The sequence below is a fragment of the Corythoichthys intestinalis genome, chromosome 17 (genome assembly GCF_030265065.1).
Source record: "Corythoichthys intestinalis isolate RoL2023-P3 chromosome 17, ASM3026506v1, whole genome shotgun sequence".
Classification (NCBI taxonomy): Eukaryota; Metazoa; Chordata; class Actinopteri; order Syngnathiformes; family Syngnathidae; genus Corythoichthys; species Corythoichthys intestinalis.
The window spans coordinates 29,414,422-29,433,920 of NC_080411.1; the positions used below are offsets into that span (position 1 = coordinate 29,414,422).

General features: G+C 39.1%; 1 protein-coding gene across 1 annotated transcript in view; it reads left to right on the forward strand.

The window, feature by feature from the left end:
- Positions 1–14,717, forward strand: part of ntrk2b (neurotrophic tyrosine kinase, receptor, type 2b) — a 55,850-nt gene extending 41,133 nt beyond the window's left edge. The window contains exons 16-17 of the mRNA XM_057819900.1: positions 3,994–4,152; positions 9,389–14,717. Coding sequence (XP_057675883.1) covers positions 3,994–4,152; positions 9,389–9,574 — 345 coding nt within the window. The 3' untranslated portion in view covers positions 9,575–14,717. The remainder of the gene's footprint in view (positions 1–3,993; positions 4,153–9,388) is intronic.
- Positions 14,718–19,499: the final 4,782 nt, after the last annotated feature.

Here is a 19,499-nt window from a genome sequence, read left to right on the forward strand (position 1 = left end):
GTCCGTATCAGCGATCCGCTACTCCGTTTTTCTGTCACTCGTGAACAAGACCCCAAGATACTTGAACTCCTCCACTTGGTGAAGGACCTCACCTCTGACCCAGAGAGGGCCATTCCACAATTTCCCAACTGATGGTCTCAGATTTGGAGGTGCTGATTCTCATCTTAACAGCCTCAAATTTTGCTGCGAACCGTTCTAGTGAGAGTTGAAGGTGATGGCCTGATGAAGCCAACAGAACTACATCATCTACAAAAAGCAGCTATGCAATACTGAGGCCACCAAACTGGACCCCCTCAACTGCGCCGAAATATTCTTTCCATAAAAGTTATGAACAGAACGGGTGACATAGGGCAGCCTTGGCAGAGTCCAACCCTCACTGGTAACGGATCCGACTTACAACCGGCTATGCGGACCAAACTTTGACACCAATTATACAGGAACGGGAACACCGGTATCAGGGATTCCGATACACCATACTCCTAGAGCACCCCCAAAAGGGCCTTCTCTAAGTCTACGAAACACAAGTAGACTGGTTGGACTCCCAATGAACTCCCAAGAACCCCGCTGAGGGTACAGAGCTGATCCACTGTTCTGCGGCCATGACGAAAACCACACTGCTCCTCATGGATCGGAGATTCAATTTCCTGACAGACCCTTCTCTCCAGTACCCCTGAATAGACCTTCTAGACCAGTGGTTCTTAACCTTGTTGGTGCTACTGAACCCCACCAGTTTCATATTCTCATTCACTGAACCCTACTTTAGTGTTAAATAAAATATACTGTATATATTTTTTTTTCAAATTCAAGACATATAGTTTTTCTTCTGGTGCACAAAATGAACCGTGCAGAACAAAACCCACATAGTGCATGAACTCACAACAACATAACATACCTGCTTTTCGATCAGGTACGCAACTTCATATGATGTGGGGATCGGTTTGTAAATGGGTACAAATCAAAGAGCAGGCAGAGTGGCCTTATCTTCGAATTTGGCTCTGTTCACCTTGAATTCAGCAAACGTTGTGCTCTTATATTCTCCATCTCCATGCAGCTTCTCGAAGTGTTCCTTTAGTTTTGCTGGTGCGAGGCTAGAGTTGCTCAACTTGGCATTGCAAATCATGCAGCTAAGATGCTGACTCCCATCCCGTTCCGTGATACATGACAATCCATATTATATATATTCGTCTGACCACTTTCTTTTTTTGCTCGACTTAGTTAGTATGGATTAAAATATGAAAAAAGTAATTATACGACGTACTACGATGACTTTCAGACGTTGTATCACTCCTGAGTGCACTAAATTATTCGCAGCACTGATTGGCCAAGCAATGTCACATGATCATCTGCAGCCAGTGATGGCCAAGCGGGGCATGCAATCGCGTATAGACATGATGAGACGGTGTGTCTTGACCTCAGCGACAGAGGCTCCACCGAACCCTTAGGGTTCGATCGAACCCAGGTTAAGAACCACTGTTCTAGACTAATGAAGTTAAATTATCTTATTATGGCAACACCATGCTACGGAATCACTGATTAATGCATTTCAAGAAGAGACATCTGTGTACCTCATATCTAGTCCCAGGCCTCTTCAGCTGTTTCTTTCACCTATAAGACTTCCAATTTGTGAGCTGGCCCTTGTTGATGTCCACATTTTTCAATCTTCTTATTGGTTATTAAGATTTGTTCATGATACAGCCAACTTTGACAAACAATACACCTTTAGTTTTCTATACACATTACCATATTGGCCCAATATAAGACAGTGTTTTTTGCATTGAAATAAGACTGAAACGTGAGGGTCGTCTTATATTCGCGGTCTAGACGTTATACCCATTCACGACGATAGATGGTGAAGGATATCATTGAAGCGATGCTCTGTCATGACAGATCTCAGCTACTCTCAAGTTTAACCAGTTTGCATTATTTTATTGCAATGTTTTTCCTTATTCAGATTTGTTTCAAGACTACAGTTAGTTAGACTTCAATCTGATGGTTAATGCAGTTATTGCAATGTTGTTGTTTTATCACAATAGATTGGTTTATTTACATTTCAAAAACCAAAAGCCATTCATTTACGAATGTCATTGCACTTTAGTTTACATATTTAAATGTTCACATATTAAGATTTGAATGAGGCAAAATAACATGCTTTTTCTCTCAAAATTTTTGTTATAATCATTTGTTTCAGATGTACTGTAATTATTTTCTGTATAAAAATTAATTTGGTGTTCAAAAAGTCTTTTTTCAAAACTTGAGTCTTGAAAAAGAGGGCGTCGTCTTATTATCAGGGCTGTCTTATATTCTGGCCAATACGGTAATATTGTTAATAGGGTTGCTCCGATCATGTTTTTTGCTCCCGATCCAATCCCGATTGTTTTAGTTTGAGTATCTGCCGATCCCAATATTTCCCGATCCGATTGCTTTTTTTTTTTCTCCCGATTCAATTCCAATCATTCCCAATAATTTTTCCCAATCATATACATTTTGGCAATGCATTAAGAAAAAAAAAAAGAATAAAACCCGGGCGAATATACTGGACTGTCTCAGGAAATTAGAATACACAATATTCTAATTTTCTGAGACAGTCCTGTACATTAATCCACCATTTAAAGCAGGGGTGTCCAAACTTTTTGCAAAGGGGACCAGATTTGGCGTGGTAAAAATGTGGGGGGCCGACCTTGGCTGACGTCCTTTACATAGAACAATATACAGGACTGTCTCAGAAAATTAGAATATTGTGTATTCTAATTTTCTGAGACAGTCCAGTATAAATTGAACATACAGTACATAAGTACTCTATTTGTTTATTATTACAATAAATCCTCAAGATGGCATTTACATTATTAACATTCTTTCTGTGAAAGGGATCCACGGATAGAAAGACTTGTAATTCTTAAAGGATAAATATGACTTTGTATATTGTGACTAAATATTGCCATCTAGTGTATTTGTTGAGCTTTCAGTAAATAATACTGTAGCCATTTAACTGTTCTGCCCAAATGCATGATGGAAAGTGCGACCATGACTGTGCGTAGTGGCACCAATTGATAGATCTTCTCTGCGGTGGGAAATAACATATGGTGTTAAGAAAAAGATCAACTACTACCTTTCTTCCCCACATTGCTTCCCACGATATTTCTAATTATTGAGAGAGGGGATGTAAGGCTTTAGCCAATTAAAAGAAGGCTCCAAAGACTGCCAAAATCCATTCTACTCATTTTACGCTGCCTTTTAGCTATATATACAGTGGGGAGAACAAGTATTTGATACACCGCCAATGGGTTTTCCCATTGACAGTGTATCAAATACTTGTTCTCCCCACTGTATATAGATAAAACGGCGCCATTATAGATTGAACGCGACAATGCGTGAGTGGGTCGAGCGGCGCATGCGTTAATTGCATTAAATATTTTAACGTGATTAATTTTTTAAAAATTAATAACCGCCGTTAACACGATAAATTTGATAGCCCTACTTTAAGCCAAAACTAAATACTCTGGATGAGTGTAAGACAGTTTGTCTATAACGTTAAATACAATTAGAAAACGATTTCATTTTAAAAATGCATATATATTAAAAAAAGGCATGTCCGATATTTTTTTTGCAGATTCCGATACTTTGAAAATGACGTGATCGGGACATCTTTACTTGTTAATAATCACGCTCACTGATTTCTTGGGAAGAATAATGTACTAAATTTAAGAGATTTGAATTGGTAAATTATTAGATTAATATTGATTCTGAAAAGCTCCAGATGATGTTTATGACCTGGCTGCATCCTGTTATAATGCATTTCTGTATAGCAATGATGGGTTCTATAATTGCTATGTAATAATGGTGCTAATATAATTTGGGATTAGGTCAGGTAATAAGTGCCTACTAAAGGCCCAGTATACATAAGAAACAATTCAGTAAGAGAGGCAAAACCATAAAAATCATGTCAGCAATTTGATTGTCTTTTCTAACTTTCCTGTTGTTGTTGTTTTGCTGCAGGTGGGTGGTCACACGATGCTGCCTATTCGTTGGATGCCGCCAGAGAGCATCATGTACCGACGCTTTACCACCGAAAGCGACGTGTGGAGCCTGGGTGTGGTCCTCTGGGAGATTTTCACCTATGGCAAGCAACCCTGGTACCAGCTATCCAACAACGAGGTTGGTCCTGTGTACACTCCAAGAGGGCCATTGCATTTGGGTTTCGAGAGAGACTGCACTATTTAGATAAACCGTTTTTGGTATGACACTCCTACGCAGGCGTAAAAGAAAACTATTTCATGTTCACCATTTTAATGAATGGTGACTTTTTTCCATAGTTGCCCTGTTGGTTCTTGTGTTTTGAGTATTTTTTTCCTTGCTATGTGTTCTATGCAGAGGTCATTGCTCTAAGACTGCCAGGGAAGATCGGCCTCCCCCAAAGTGTCAATTGTGTGTGCATGTTATTGACTAAATATGAGCTATTACCCGCTTAACTTTTGTTCAGAATTAGTTTCGTAACACTGGTTACATTGCAGCTTGCTGTTCCTTCAGTCACGCAGCTTGACAGTCCTTTACACAGTGTGGAAGCTTGGCTTCTCCAGAGTTGAGAGTACATTGTTCCACTAAAGCGAAGCAAGATAAGTCATTGGCTAAATGCTGGTTTTATCCCGCTCTGCGCTTCTGTGGGTCTATGGGCAGTGGGCGGGGCTCAAATGGCCTGGACATTCTGGTTCTCTGCATGATGATTGGATAATCTGTCTGAGGCTGAACCCCTTTTTGATTGACAGGGAAATGAGCGAATCAGTGATCTTGTCGTATTAAAGGGGAAGTTCAGGATTTTTGACATCAGGCTTAATCTTGGAGTTACCGAGGGTTTAGTCGGTGCAGTTGATTTGAAGAAATTCTGTGTAGTTTGTGAGTTATTTGTTAGTTTCAGGGCTCCGGAGTGGCTAAGCTAGCACGAGTCAATTGGGCCATCTTAGCATGCCAATAAAAAACAACAAATGCACACATTAAAATAATCGATGACCCAAGCAATCAATAGTGTTGGCTATGTTTTCAGGATAAGGTTATTAAAGTGATCCTCTACCTTAAATACATGTAGGCTCTAATAAACCATAATTGTTCTCTTGTACTAAAATATGTTGTTAGAAACACATAAAATGTCAAATCAATGGCAATATTTTATAATATTTACTACATATTTTGACCGTTAGTTGGCGCCATGGTTTGCGAGCTCGCAGTGATGACGTCATTGGGATCTTTACAAATGTCTAGCGTGTTCAACAATTGCTTATTCTTGCCTAAACTCGCGAAGTAAAGTGCCACGATGTGCTGCTTTTGGATGCAATTTCCAGTCAAATGGAAACAAGGGGAGTGAAGTGAGTTGTCAAGGAGAAATGATTATTTTTAGTGAATAAATGTGCATAAGTGGAAGCTTCTCCCCCTTTTTGGTCCCTGTATGCACGTATCCTACCCACCACGCGTTACAACTGGCGCCCTAACATTTTTCCTGGATCCTCAGTCAAGTAAGGGATCCGTCTATTTTCTGGATCCGTCTGCAATATTGGTTTCGGATCTGTCTATTTTTTGTATTCGCTGGTCCCACAGCGGATTTTTGGATCAATCTATTTTGTGGAATCAACGGCCTGATCGTGGCTGCAAGATTGCCATGGGATCGGTCTAATTCCTGGATCTTCGAGTGAGTACAAAACGCGGATTTGGATTACTATTGTCTTTTTTATTGACTATTCTTCGTGGGAGTTTTCCCCAAATCATACCAAATAATCAAAGCACTATGGCACGCTACAGTGTCAGGGAACGCGTGTTTGCGTACTGCTGAGCTCCCGAGTGAAGAGTGGTCAAAGTGGACATATTATTTTTTTGTGAATAAAATTTGCATAGGTGGAAGCTTCTCCCCTTTTTATGTACTTTTATACAGTATCCTACCTACCACGCGTTACAATGTACAAGACATGGATTACACAAGGTGTGCTCTTTGGCCTGTACTGTATGTAAAGCACACGACAGCTCTGGATGCTAACAATCTACATAATTATATTGGGATAAGTTTGAAAACGCAATATGCTTACCTTGAATATCTGCTAATAAAACCGGAGTTCCCAACAGCATACGCGCTCTCGCTCTGTTGTCATTGAGACTTTTGCCTTATCAGGTATTTGCTGCACGCATTTTTCCCTGAAGCTCGTCTTGTGAACGACCGACAGTGCTGTCCTGCTTCTCACTTTTCAGATCTGGTTCAAATAGGAAGGGTAGAACCAACGACATGTTGGGAAAGCTAACGAGTGACACGCTGGAATTTCGGCAACGGGCCCGGTGACGTCCCGCACTGCGACGTAACAAGAATGGCGACCTATCTCTTAATATAATTTTACAAACTTTATTAAAACAAAAACATTGAGAGGTTTTAATATCAAATTATTATAACTCATACTAACATTTATCTTTTAAGAATTACTTGTCTTAAAAATAGAGGATCCCTTTAAAACTTATCACTGCTTGTCTATAATTGCAGTATGAACAGCAACATTTGTCACCCAGAAGCTCAGCAGAGGAGCAGGGCGGAGTGATATCAGTTTTTTTTCACCACTGATTTTTTATGTCATAGCCAGAAGCAAGTTAACAGTTTATATTGTTCATTGTTCTTCAGAGGGAATTTGTGTAAACTTTCCTTTGCCCATTTCTTCTATCTGTTTCCACAGCCTCCAAATGCACATTTCACCATGTTGCTGTCCGTCAGTTAACGCGGCAGACTGATGCTTCATTCGAGGAAGTTAGGAAGTCAGAGTTTCCAACCTCTGATCTGGAAAAATATCATTGGAACGCCTCCACTATTTGATTGCTTACGAAAAAGCATGTTTGCTGGAGGTCAAAATGTGTTTTGATGGCCAAAATGAAAAACAACTTGTCGCGTTTACATTCACTTGGAACGCTTTGAGGTCGCAACTGGTACCCTCCGAACGGGATAAATCCAACTTTCCACCTTCCTCGAATGCAGCGTGAGCACAAGTGGCCGACGCACTCCTCTCTACTGTGGTCGTATTACGCATCTAAAAAAAAATAGTCCTGCAGAATGAAACGACTTACAGCAGTTTGGTGTGACATTGTTTTGGCCACATGGTTGATTTGAACCAATGATCTGTGTTTTGAATTTATTAGACTATGTTGGATTTGTTCGTAGATCTGTATAATTTTTTTATTCGCATGATAAGTTGACCTCTTTGACTCGCGCTAGCTTAGCCACTCCGGAGTCCTGAAACTAACAAATAACTTGCAAACGGCACAGAATTTGTTGAAATCAACTCCACCAACTAATTAAACACCCGTTAACTCGAAGATTAAGCCTAATATCAAAAATTCCGAATTACCGCTTTACATTCATGGGCAGCATTTTGCAATTTGCATTTTGTTGTTCTGACTTGAATGGGAGACTTTCACAATCATCTTGGCAACACTTGCTTTGTTTAAAACAACCAGTGAAACATCAAGCTTCTTGTGTTTGGAGACTTGACTTATGGCACTCTAGTGTATTTCCCTACCGAGCAGAGGGTGCCGCTCAGCCCCTCCACCGTCACAAAGCACTCACAGGCGGACACACTTTGAGCGTCCCCACATGAAAAGACAAGCATCTGACACCGGTTCTATGGCAAGATTTTGCTATTGACGCATGCTAGTATTTTGTTTACTCTTACAGTTTTATGACAACAACAACAACAACAAAATAAACAAATGTTAAAAGTACAAATGTTGAATGGGTTTCTTTTTTTAAAAGGTCTATAGTACGCAGATTACCAAGCAGACAAAGATTAGGTGATGGTAGAATACTGCATTACAAAAAGCAAGAGTTTCTTTGTCACTTACAACAGAACCGTTTGATAGGCAGAGGCGTCGCGGCCCATTAGGCAAACCAGGCGATTGCCTAGGGCCCCCAGAGGGCCAATAGATTTAGCACACGCAGCTTTACTGCACTGTCGCACTTGTTGGTGCAGTGAAAGCCTTGTGTCTGAGTTCCCTGAAGGGGTCCCTTCACTCGCTCTACACCCCCCCCCCCCTCACGTGACTCAGAGTGAGAGTGAGCGGCGATTTGGCTTTTTTTATCTGGCGTATATCCAAAATGAAGAGAAGTTATCCTTCTGGAAGCGACAAAAGAAAGAAAAAAAAGCAGAAGAGGAGAAAAGGAAGCAAGACAGCGTTAAATGTACTATGTTACTGTAGTTTTATGTCCTAATGTAGTAGAAGCCGGGCACTTTGAGTGTCCTAAAAAGCGCTCTATGGGACCGAGGCGTTACTTGCACACGCTCGAAGGGCCCCATGTTGCTTATTGCCTGGGACCCCCGGGGACCCTTGCTACACCTTTGTTGATAGGTATACAATCCCTGACAAAAGTCTTGTCGCTTATCCATTTTGTAGAAACAATTGCCCAGTAACCTGACTTTTGATTAATCAATTGGTTTCAGAAATAGCTCATATGAAAGCTAAGACCCTCCCAAATGATGTTGAATGTACAAAAATATATTTGTTTCACTGAAAAAAAGATTTATCATCTAATGAAGGCATAAGGTCAAATTTTGGCAAAACAAAAGTTTTGTCGCCTACAGAAAGTAGTGTGAAAATTGAACAAAAAATGTACTTCAAATACAAAAATATGTTACATAACATAAGCGAATTAGTAGTGGTGCTGTGAGATCCAAATGTAATATTTTGTATGACTTCCATGGGCTTCGGCAAGGATTCATACAATTTTTTGATGAAGTCATCAGAAACATCAAAGAAAGCAGTCTTGCATGCCTCCCGGAGTTCATCAACATTCTTGGGTTTCGTCTTCCATGCTTCCTGTTTCATCCTACCCCAGACATGCTCACTGATGTTCATGTCTGGTGACTGGGCTGGCCAGTCCTGGAGGATCTTGATTGAAGTATGCGATAGACCACCATCCTGCTGCATAATTTGTCCCTTTTTATGGTTAGGAATGTTAGAGGCAGCTAAGATTTATTGATATTTCAGACGATTTATGTTGCCTTCCACCCTGCAGATCTCTCGCACACGCCCATACTGGATGTAACCCCAGACCATGATTTTGGTAATGATAAGCGACAAGACTTTTGTGAAGGACTGTACATGACCAAATACAATTAAAATATGCGTTTGGAGTATTTCTTTTACACTTTTTACACTTACGTTCATCAGGTTGGGAAAAAGACTATGTGCTGGTTATGTGCCTTCTGTGAAGTACTTTAAACTGGATAAGTTGCAAATCACTATTTCTAGTCATTGTGAATGTTTTTACAGATATGTGTGCTTATAAGAAGGTATTGAAAAGTCATTTCTTCATTCTTCGATTGGTAAATGCAAAGCGTTCATTTCTTATCTTAACTTTTCTATGAATGTTTGGCAGGTGATCGAATGCATCACACAGGGCCGTGTACTCCAGCGGCCGCGCGCCTGCCCCAAGGAGGTTTACGATCTGATGCTGGGCTGCTGGCAGAGGGAGCCCTACATGAGGCTTAACATCAAGGAGATTCATGCCATGCTCCAGAGCCTCGCCAAGGCCTCCCCCGTCTACCTGGATATACTGGGCTGAGACCATTGCTACTACGCCCTGCTCTACGGACCGTTTGTGTGTATGCGCGTGTGTATGTGCGTGTGTGGCAGGGGGAAGGCGTGGGGCCATGTACAGATAGCAGGCGTGTAAATGTCCCCTGTAAATGTTAACTGTCGTCAATGCGTTGAGAAAAAAAGCCTTAAATTCGGGAGTCATTTTTGCTTTACGTTTCCTTGCCATGCGCACAGTAGCAGGCAGATTTCAACAGGGGGCGCTACAATGTATTCTGGGTGGCGAGATAAACATCCAAACACTCAGAGACTAAATGCGATTTTATCTTGATGCGTTAACAAAGAGAAACGTACACGTAAATAGACCGAGCTTTCTCCTCACTGTTGTCAGTCTTCTTTATTTGAATATTTTAATTTTGTATAAAATTTCAAAGTGTTTCCAATGAGGAAAAAAGTGCTTATACTAAACATGCTCTATTTGAGCAAGGAGACTATTTAGCATCTGATCCCCTTAACCCTCCTATTTCTCCCATCAATGATGTCATATTCTCTGTAAATACGTTTCCACAGACTGGCCCTACATAGAGTACATAACGATGACCGTGTGGTGTTTTCAATGTTGTCAGGAGTGCTTTGAGCAGTTGTATTATTCCATGTACTTCAAAAGCACACAGATATTGAGCTGTGTCTCTCGCCAGTCCCAAAAAAAAAAAAAAAAACCACGAAGAGCACATCTCATATTTTTAGAGATTTCATTTTGAATCCACCAGAGCAGCATTGCCTTTTTTGTTTTGTGAATCTATGTTGTTCAGGTGTTAAGAGAAGTCCAAATCTATATTGGAAATATAATTATTTATTAAATATTTGCATCTTCATTTCTATGATGGCTTCAAATTATATGAAAATAAGTTGAGGGAGGGCTGTGCTATGGGATTTCAAAATTTTGCCAAAAATATTGATAATGCGACAATCGATTTACTAGGACAACGTGATATCTACAGTTGCCGATATATATTTTAACCGATATCCCGATATTGTCCAACTCCAAAAAACTGATACCAATATAGGCGGTCGTTGACTTAACATATTAAGGCTAATTATATTGTGATGGCCCACTGGACGCTTTAAAGGGAATCTCGGACTTAAAGACTTATAGGCTCTAATAAGCCACAATTGTTCTCTTTTACTATAATATGTTAGTAGAAACACATAAAATATTGCCATTGATTTAAAAATCTATAATATTTATGACATGTTTTGACCTACGGAGGGCGCAATGTTTTATGCGCGCAATGGACGCTCAGGGTGATGACGTAGAATGTCACTGTCACTAAATGAAGACTTTTACTCAAATTCCTTCTACGCGGCAAAATGTCCGACATGCGGCAAGTACTTACTATTTTTTGTTTTTAATTGAGTCTTTTATTATCTTTTCATTGCCTAAAAATAATTTTTGCATGTCTTTCCCTCATATACTTTAAAGCATTGCGTTTCCTTGTGGTAGCTTTAAAGTGCCTGTGATTGCATAAAAAAATCTTAAATAGCATTATTATGTGAATTAAAATCATATTTGGAGACGATTCGACTATATACAACAATTTGGCAAAGCAAAGATGAAGAGAAATTAGTCTTTTAATCTGCTGTTTAGCTCCGCCTGTCATTTTAGCGCACTAGCGTCCCCAGCTGGCTGATGACGTTTGCAGGGTCACGATTTCAGCTGATTTAGAATTTAGCCCATTGAGGGGGGAGATTCAGAGCGAGGAAAATATGACAGAGAGCAGCAAAATGTCACCTTTGTTTAAATCTCTCTACTCCAATGTTTTTACAGGATATTAAGATCTAAGTATTTTTCCCCAATTGCTAAATAAATGGTATGGTCATGACAAATAACAGTCTAGTGCTAAATGGAATATAAAATATCAAAAATACATTTATTCAGTACAACACGGCAAAATTACTGCATAATGGTCAAAAATGCCAACTTCTTGCACCTCCCTAGCGGTATTTTATGCCACCAGAATTAGTCCGGCTTTTGTCATTGTCTTGCCCCGGCTTCGGTGGCGGAGGAAAGAGCGTAAACAAAGCAGGAGGTGTGACAGCTAGCCGACATGCTAACCCGAATTGAGCGGCTTTTCCAAGTCTTTTTCTTGCCTTTCCAAAAAAAAAAAAAAAAATCACACAAAACTGGCCCGACTCATGTTGCATATGGCGGCGGGGTTGTCTTCACCGATCGGCCAGCCCCCGGAGGCGAGTAAGTTACGACTCGTTGTTCTGCTCAGCCCCGGCGGGCAGGCAGAGAAGGGAGAGAGGGGAATGAACGAAAATAGCGCCTCATTGGTGGACAAACCGGCCGACGTCAGAGCGGGGGGGCTGCTGGGGGCCAAGCCAAGGAAAGCGCTATGTGGGCGGGAACATGAAGAGAACCAATGGGGGTGTGCGACAAGCCCCCAGTTGTTGGCCATGCGGCCTTCTCGGCGGACATGGAGTTTTGGCCCCCACGAAATGCAAGCCACTTCCTTATTAAAACTTGTGCCATGATCCCAGTGTCTGATATAATACAAAACACGTAGTTTACTTCCTTGCCGGTCCAATTGTCCCACAGTTGTCGGACTTGTTTTGGCCATTCTCCGCGGTGAACAGGAACATTTTGAAACCCAAAAAGGCTCACACGCCTCTCCTTGTTAAAACAACAAAAGCCTGCAGCACATTGGGCTGGCGTGTTGCAAAAAATAAACAAATTAACCCGCAAAATCGTCTGAATCTGCAGTCCTTCTGCATGTTATAAAGTAATAGCTGTATTGTGAGATATTCTTCCTCAATCCAGGAAGTCACTCATTTTAATGGCGAGGGATTCAAAAAATTAAAGAAATCGATCGCTTCCACACACATCCAAGCGGTCCAGTTCATTCAGGAGCATTAAATACCGCGTGAAATATTAAATAAACTTGCTTTTTGCCGTCATAGGCACTTTAAAGCAGATTGTTGATCTGTTGACCAGATTAGTCACGTAGCATATTTAAACAACCCTTATTTTATATTACTACGTTTAAGTATTTTCTTAAGGCATTTTTAGTATGTTCTGTCTGTATGCATTTAAACAAAACAAGCTGAAAGTGCACGCTCATTTTTTCCTACTCTCATCTCATCTCATCCTGTCTTTCCTGTTCGTTTTGCTTTTGCTGCTCGTTTTGTGAAATATCGACAGTGCTGTCGCACTTATTAATGTTCCTCGCGGGTTCAAATTGAAAGGGACAGATGACATGTTCATGTCGCTAGCCCAGCAGCGTAACAATGTGACGTCACCGCCCTGCGATGTCAACAACAATGGCGACATACTAGTAAACTAGAAAACATCAAGAGGGGTTTCAATATCAAATTATTTTAACTCATAAAAATGTAATAAAATAATAATAATAATAATAATAGTAAATAAAAATCTTTTAAGAACTACAAGCCTTTCTATCCGTGGATCCCTTTAATAATGACACTGCTCACATAACAAATCCCAAGCATCTTAGTTTGGAGACATCTAACGGTCTATAATGATAACTGCTGTGCTAAGCTGTGACTAGCCTTTGTACAAAGGCAAAAGGCTTCTATGTTCACTTTGAAGGCAACAAATATTGGCCACCCTATAATATCGGGCAACTCTAGTCATAGCCCAATATTTGAATATTAGTGATCAACTGATAACTCAGCAATTTAACATGCACTATCACTGATCATTGAACAATCAATTGAACTTATTGTTTTAAATATATACATAATACTGCATTAAATCAGAGGCCCTTGAATCGAATTAAAATTGAATTGTGGCCTATTTTGTAATATCGACAAATATATCATTGTCCAAAAAAATCTATCATATCGTATCTTCGTGAAACTAGTGATTTATACCTCTAATAATAATTCGGGATTTTGATACCATGATCAAGCAATTTTGAGACAACGTGTGTGATCGCACAAATTTGCGATAAATCATCATTTATTTTTCCCTTCAGTGAAGATATTATAGTATAGCGACAGTTCATTTATTGACAAGAATGTGCAATTTAACGTGGTTTTCATCACTGCGGTAACGTGATATCGTAGGCAGGATAGTGCAATTGTATCCTGAATCTCTGTGTCTTGCCAACAGTAAATTTATATGGGAACAAAAAAACCAATTGAACAAATTTGAACCTAATTTCAACAATGTTATTGCTAGTTGGGTTTAGTACTTTATTGCAACATTTTGGTCAAGCTCCATGGATTTTTTTTTATTTTTATTTTTTAGGCTTAAACCAAAACAGAACGGAGCTGAATGTTCTGTTCTGTTTTTTTGTGGAGTTATGTTAAGCAGTCACTTCAATAAGAAAAATATTGCAGAATCACCTGTTTTTTTGTGTGTATTTTTTTTTTTTTTTTTATGTGTCCACTGTAGATGAACCAGCTGCTGTCCACCCTGTACAGTTGGGATATTTGCATACACGACTCATAGGCTACTTTCCAAACTAGTATACTCCAGCAGGTATCACGTCTTCAGGGCCACTGGCAATACATACTCCATGTAAATACCATTTGGATTTTTTTTTTTGTGCTCATGGGAAAATAATGCAGGTAAAAATACAATCCTTTTCACTTTATTTTTCCTCCACTCGGAATCTGTGGGCGCAGACAAGTTTGTTTTAATGATGTTTTTTGAGGGGAAAGGCCTCTGACTGACTGTAGCCTCTCGGGATCCTCTTTCAGATGAATAACTGTGACTTTGCATCATGAATAGTATATTATTTTGAATGTAATCTAGAAGGCCGGGGTCCTCTTTTGAATGTAATCTAACATGGGTTTTGGGGGGGTGTGGGGGGATAATAATTGTTTTTGTAAATATGTGGTAAAAGGAACAAAAAATACATTTTCATTCATGTGCAGATAAATTTTACTTATTGTGAAAATACTATAAAGAATGTGAGTACGTGTGTGTCTGACATGATGTGTGTGCGTTGCCACGTACACTCGGATGCAAGACGGTGTGCGTGCGAGGGTGTGTGGCAGATTTAACCTTGCTTTAATCAATCAATCAAACAATCAATCCAATGCTTTGTGCATCATGTGAGTAGCTTAACCACAATTAATGGAGATGTTCCTTGTGATACTGTGCATTTAATAAAGGTGGTATGTCTTACACTATGTGCAACGCTCCATCATTATGCAGCTAACTCAAGGCATAGACTTCATAATGATATTGACGGGACATGGGGCGCGGGGCCAATTAACTCATTTGCTCCCAAAAATGTATAAATACGTTCTATTTTTAATTGCTTCAGTTTCCCAAAAACGTATTTATACGTCTTTTGCGTTTTTTTGGGGGGGGGACAAGAGGCATCTATAGGTTCCGATCTATCTAAAATATAATGCACAAAGCTCAAAATCCATTTTAAAGCAATAAAACTGGCCACTGGAGGTCAGTAGCGCATTTGGTAAGAACTCATCTCGGGCCAAGAAAGGAAGTGAAGAAAAATAGTCAGGAAACGTAAGTTGGATGGATCTTGTGAAGACGCGTGAGAATTGAGAAAAATGTGGAGAACGAGCGGGGGAAAAGGCAAATGACACTGGAGGAGTGTTTTGAAAAGAAAACGAAGCCATCGTCAAAGAAGGATTAAAAAAATCTATCTTGAGACCAACGGTGACATCCACAACAGCGTCAGGTTCAACACACGTTCTGCGGAGTTAATAATAGGACGAAAACGTTATTCAGATGTTTGGGATGTAACTAAAGTAGGGTTGTTCCGATCATGTTTTTTTGCTCCCAATCCGATCCCGATCGTTTTAGTTTGAGAATCTGCCGATCCCGATATTTCCCGATCCGACTGCTTTTTTTTTGCTCCCGATTCAATTCCAATCATTCCTGATAATTTTTCCTGATCATGTACATTTTGGCAATGCATTAAGAAAAAAAATGAATAAAACTCGGACGAATATATACATTCAACATACAGTACATAAGTACTGTATTTGTTTATTATGACAATAAATCCTCAAGATGGCATTTACATTATTAACATTCTTTCTGTGAGAGGGATCCACAGATAGAAAGACTTGTGACTTTGTATATTGTGACTAAATATCGCCATCTAGTGTATTTGTTGAGCTTTCAGTAAATGATACTGCAGCCATTCAAACCAAATGCATGATGGGAAGTGGACCCATGACTGTGCGTAGTGCTACCAATGGATATATCTTCTCTGCGTTGGGAAATAACATAAGGTGTTAAGAAAAAGATCAGTTGCTACCTTGCTTCCCCACATTGCTTCCCATGATATTTCTAATCATAGGGAGAGGGATTGTAAGGCTTTAGCCTATTAAAAAAAGGCTCCAAAGGCTGCCAAAATGCACTCTACTCATTTAGCGCTGCCTTTTATCTCTCCAAATTGGTAAAACGGCACCATAACAGATTAAGCGCGATAATGCATTGCGTTAAATATTTAACGTGATACATTTTAACAAAGTTATTTACCGCCGTTATCGGTACCTTAAGCCTAATTTAAGACTCTGGATGAGTGTAACATATTATGTCTGTAACCTTAAATACATTTAGAAAACGATTTAATGAATATATATATATATATATATTAAAAAAAGGCATGGCCGATATTTTTTGCCGATTCCGATACTTTGAAAATGACGTGATCAGACCCGATCGCCGATCGATCGGGACATCTCTAAACTAAAGCAAAAAATAGCTGTGCATAAATCAAAGTTATGTTTGAAATGTATGCTTTCACAAAAAGCTCAATTTCTCAGTTTATTCATCAGAAATTGGAAAATTGCTCAAACTAAGCGATTTTCTAATGCTGATTTATAAAGAATGGGAAAAGATATGAACTTTTTTTCCTGCTGAAAGAAGAGAGTCTAATCTTGTTTATATAGCAAAAGAACAGAATTTTCTGTGGGCCTTGCAAAATCAGTTAAAATCCAGTAAAACAGCCGGGAGCGAAGGGCCTTGCTCCGGTGAAAATGGCTGGGAGTGAATGAGTTAATAGGCCTATCTCCGTCAAAGCTGACCAAGTGGAAACACAGACAAGGAGCTTTTCCCGTTGAAAACTCTTGTGAATTAATGCATAAATCCCTCAATTCTTTATAGATATGGACGCAAAACAGTCTCAATTCTTGGTTAAAAGAGCAAAGAACCGGGCTGTTAGCGCTTATTTTACGTAAATATGTCGAATGTAATGCTAGTTTTTAAGCCAGTGGAGCACCGCTTTATTATCACAAAGAGCTTTTTTTGTTGAAAATTCTTGTGAATAAATGCATAAATCCCTCAATTCTTTATAGATACGGACGTAAAACAGTCTCGATTCGTTGTTAAAAGGGCAAAGAAACGGGCAGTTAGCATTTATTTTACGTAAATATGTCAAATGTGCTGCTCGTTTTTAAGCCTCTGTAGCACCGCCTTATCTTCACAAAGAACTTTTTCTGTTGTAAATTCTTGTGAATAAATGCTTAAATCCCTGAATTTTTCACAGGCATGGACGTAAAACAGTCTTGATTCTTTGTTAAAAGAGCAAAGAACCAGGCAGTTCGCATTTATTTTACGTAAATGTATCAAATGTGCTGCTAGTCTTTGAGTCACTTTAGCCGATTCATAGGGGGCCTTTTTACGTCAAAGCTGACTGAGTGGAAACACAGACAAAGAGCTTTTTATGTTGAAAATTCTTGTGAATAAATGCTTAAATCCCTGAATTCTTTATAGATATGGACGTACTTGGTTAAAAGCAAAAAAAGAAAAAGAAAAAAACAGGCAGTTAGCATTTATTTTACGTAAATATGTCGAATGTGCTGCTAGTGTTTATGCCACTGTAGTGCCGCCTTATCATCACAAAGAGCTTTTTCCGTTGAAAATTCTTGTGAATAAATGCTTGAATCCCCAATTTTTTATAGATATGGACGTAAAACAGTCTCGATTCTTGGTTAAAAGAGCAAAGAAATGGGCAGTTAGCATTTATTTTACGTAACTACGTGGAATGTGCTGCAGCCGCCTTATGAAAACAAAGAGCTTTTTCCGTTGAAAATTCCTGTGAATAAATGCTTAAATACCTGAATTCTTTATAGATATGGACGTAAAACAGTCTCGATTCTTCGTTTAAAGCAAAAAAAAACCAGGCAGTTTGCATTTATTTTACATAGATATCGCGAACTGTGACGCCAGTGCCGTAGCAGCTAATTTCTCCCATTTATGTTTTTCACAACGTTTCAAAATGCATGCATGGTACGAAAAAATTAAATAATTCCCTTGAATCCTCAAACAAATTACTCCTGAGACAATCCTTCCTGTTTGTATGCGGTACAGCTTTTGTACTTTTTCAACCTAAATCCGGCGTTAGAGCGCTGCGTGCATGTGTTTGAGAATAACTCCTCTTGATGTGGGCAGGCCCCCTACCTGAAGGCGAGGCGCAGTGTATGACGGCTGTGACCGGTCAATATCATTATGAAGGCTATGCTCAAAGTGTGTGCAGCGCATAACGCAAAATAATGAAATCAGAGATAGTGTTAAAAACTAAAATGTTGAAAAAGAAGCATGGGGTGATGAAACTAGATAGCAGGGTGTTGCTACATCAAAGCCTGAAGTGCAAAGGGAGACCATGACTACATATTCTCTTGAAAAAGAAGCACTGAGCAAAAAACAAAGAAGCGGAGAGTGCAAGAGCAGGGCGCTACACAAGAGCCATAAAAAGAAACAGTGAGAGAATTACTTCACAAAAGCCTTGACAAAGAAGTACAGAGAGAATCTTTTTTTTTTTTTTTTTTTTTTAATATTATATACCATATTTTTCGGATTATAAATTGCAGTTTTTTCATAGTTTGGCTGGGGGTGCGATTTATACTCTGGAGCGACTTATGTGCAACATTATTAACACATTATTATATCATTTCACATGTTATTTGGGTGTTTTGGAGTGACACTGATGGCTTGACTGTTGACTGGACAACATTTCTATGGGTCTGCATTATATATATACATATATATATATATATAGCGGAAAACACAGACAAGACTGAAAAAGCAGTTTCTGCTCTTGCACCCCTCTTTAAAAGAAACTGCTGTATTTTAAGATAAAACAACTGTTGTGTTTGATAGAACAATCTGTCTATATGCTGCCAGAGCAGATTCATGGCACATGAAGCCCCCGAACAATTTTTAATTTGTCCGTTTTACCCTTAAAACCCCCGTTTACAGACGTCGCGCGACCGCTTTTGTTTCAACCCAGCCATAAAACGAAGGTAATTAATTATATTTATTATTAAAAATTTCTGTCGTTTTTAGCTTAGAATCATTCATTGATGTCTCATATTTCGGTTTAAAAAGAAAAAACACCTTAAAAAATTATTCACTCACGTATTTTAAACTCTTAAACAAATTATGTCACAATGAAAAAAATGGAGTCTGTAAAAAAGTTATGGATATCGACCTCATAACTATCGCTTAATTGTAATTTTTTTGTTACTGTCGCATTTTCTCTGATATGTTTCAAGATAAATAATTGATCCAAACAAATAAAAGTTGGGAAAAAAACGTTTAAAAGGGTAAATATATGAAAAAGAAAAAGAAAATCTCGGCCACTCCTTGAGGTCTGCGATTTCTGCATTGCGACCCTTGTTATATAACCATGTTTCACCCATAAAATCCCCCCAAAAATCCAGCTGTGTCTTGACACTCAGTGATACATGCTACATGGAGTTTTTGGATCGAAACAAAGTAAGTATGCGATAATATCTCGTTAAAGTCATGGCGTCTGTAATTCTGTTCTCGCGGGCTCTCACCTCCAGATAGGGTTTTGCTGTTTAAAAAATATATTTAAAAAAAAAAAAATGCCCTCCTGCTCAAAATTTTTCTTCCCCCAGAAAATTGAGATTTTAAGCTTTCCAGTGATGTATCACACATGCATATCGGACAATTTTGAAAGTTGGCTAAATTG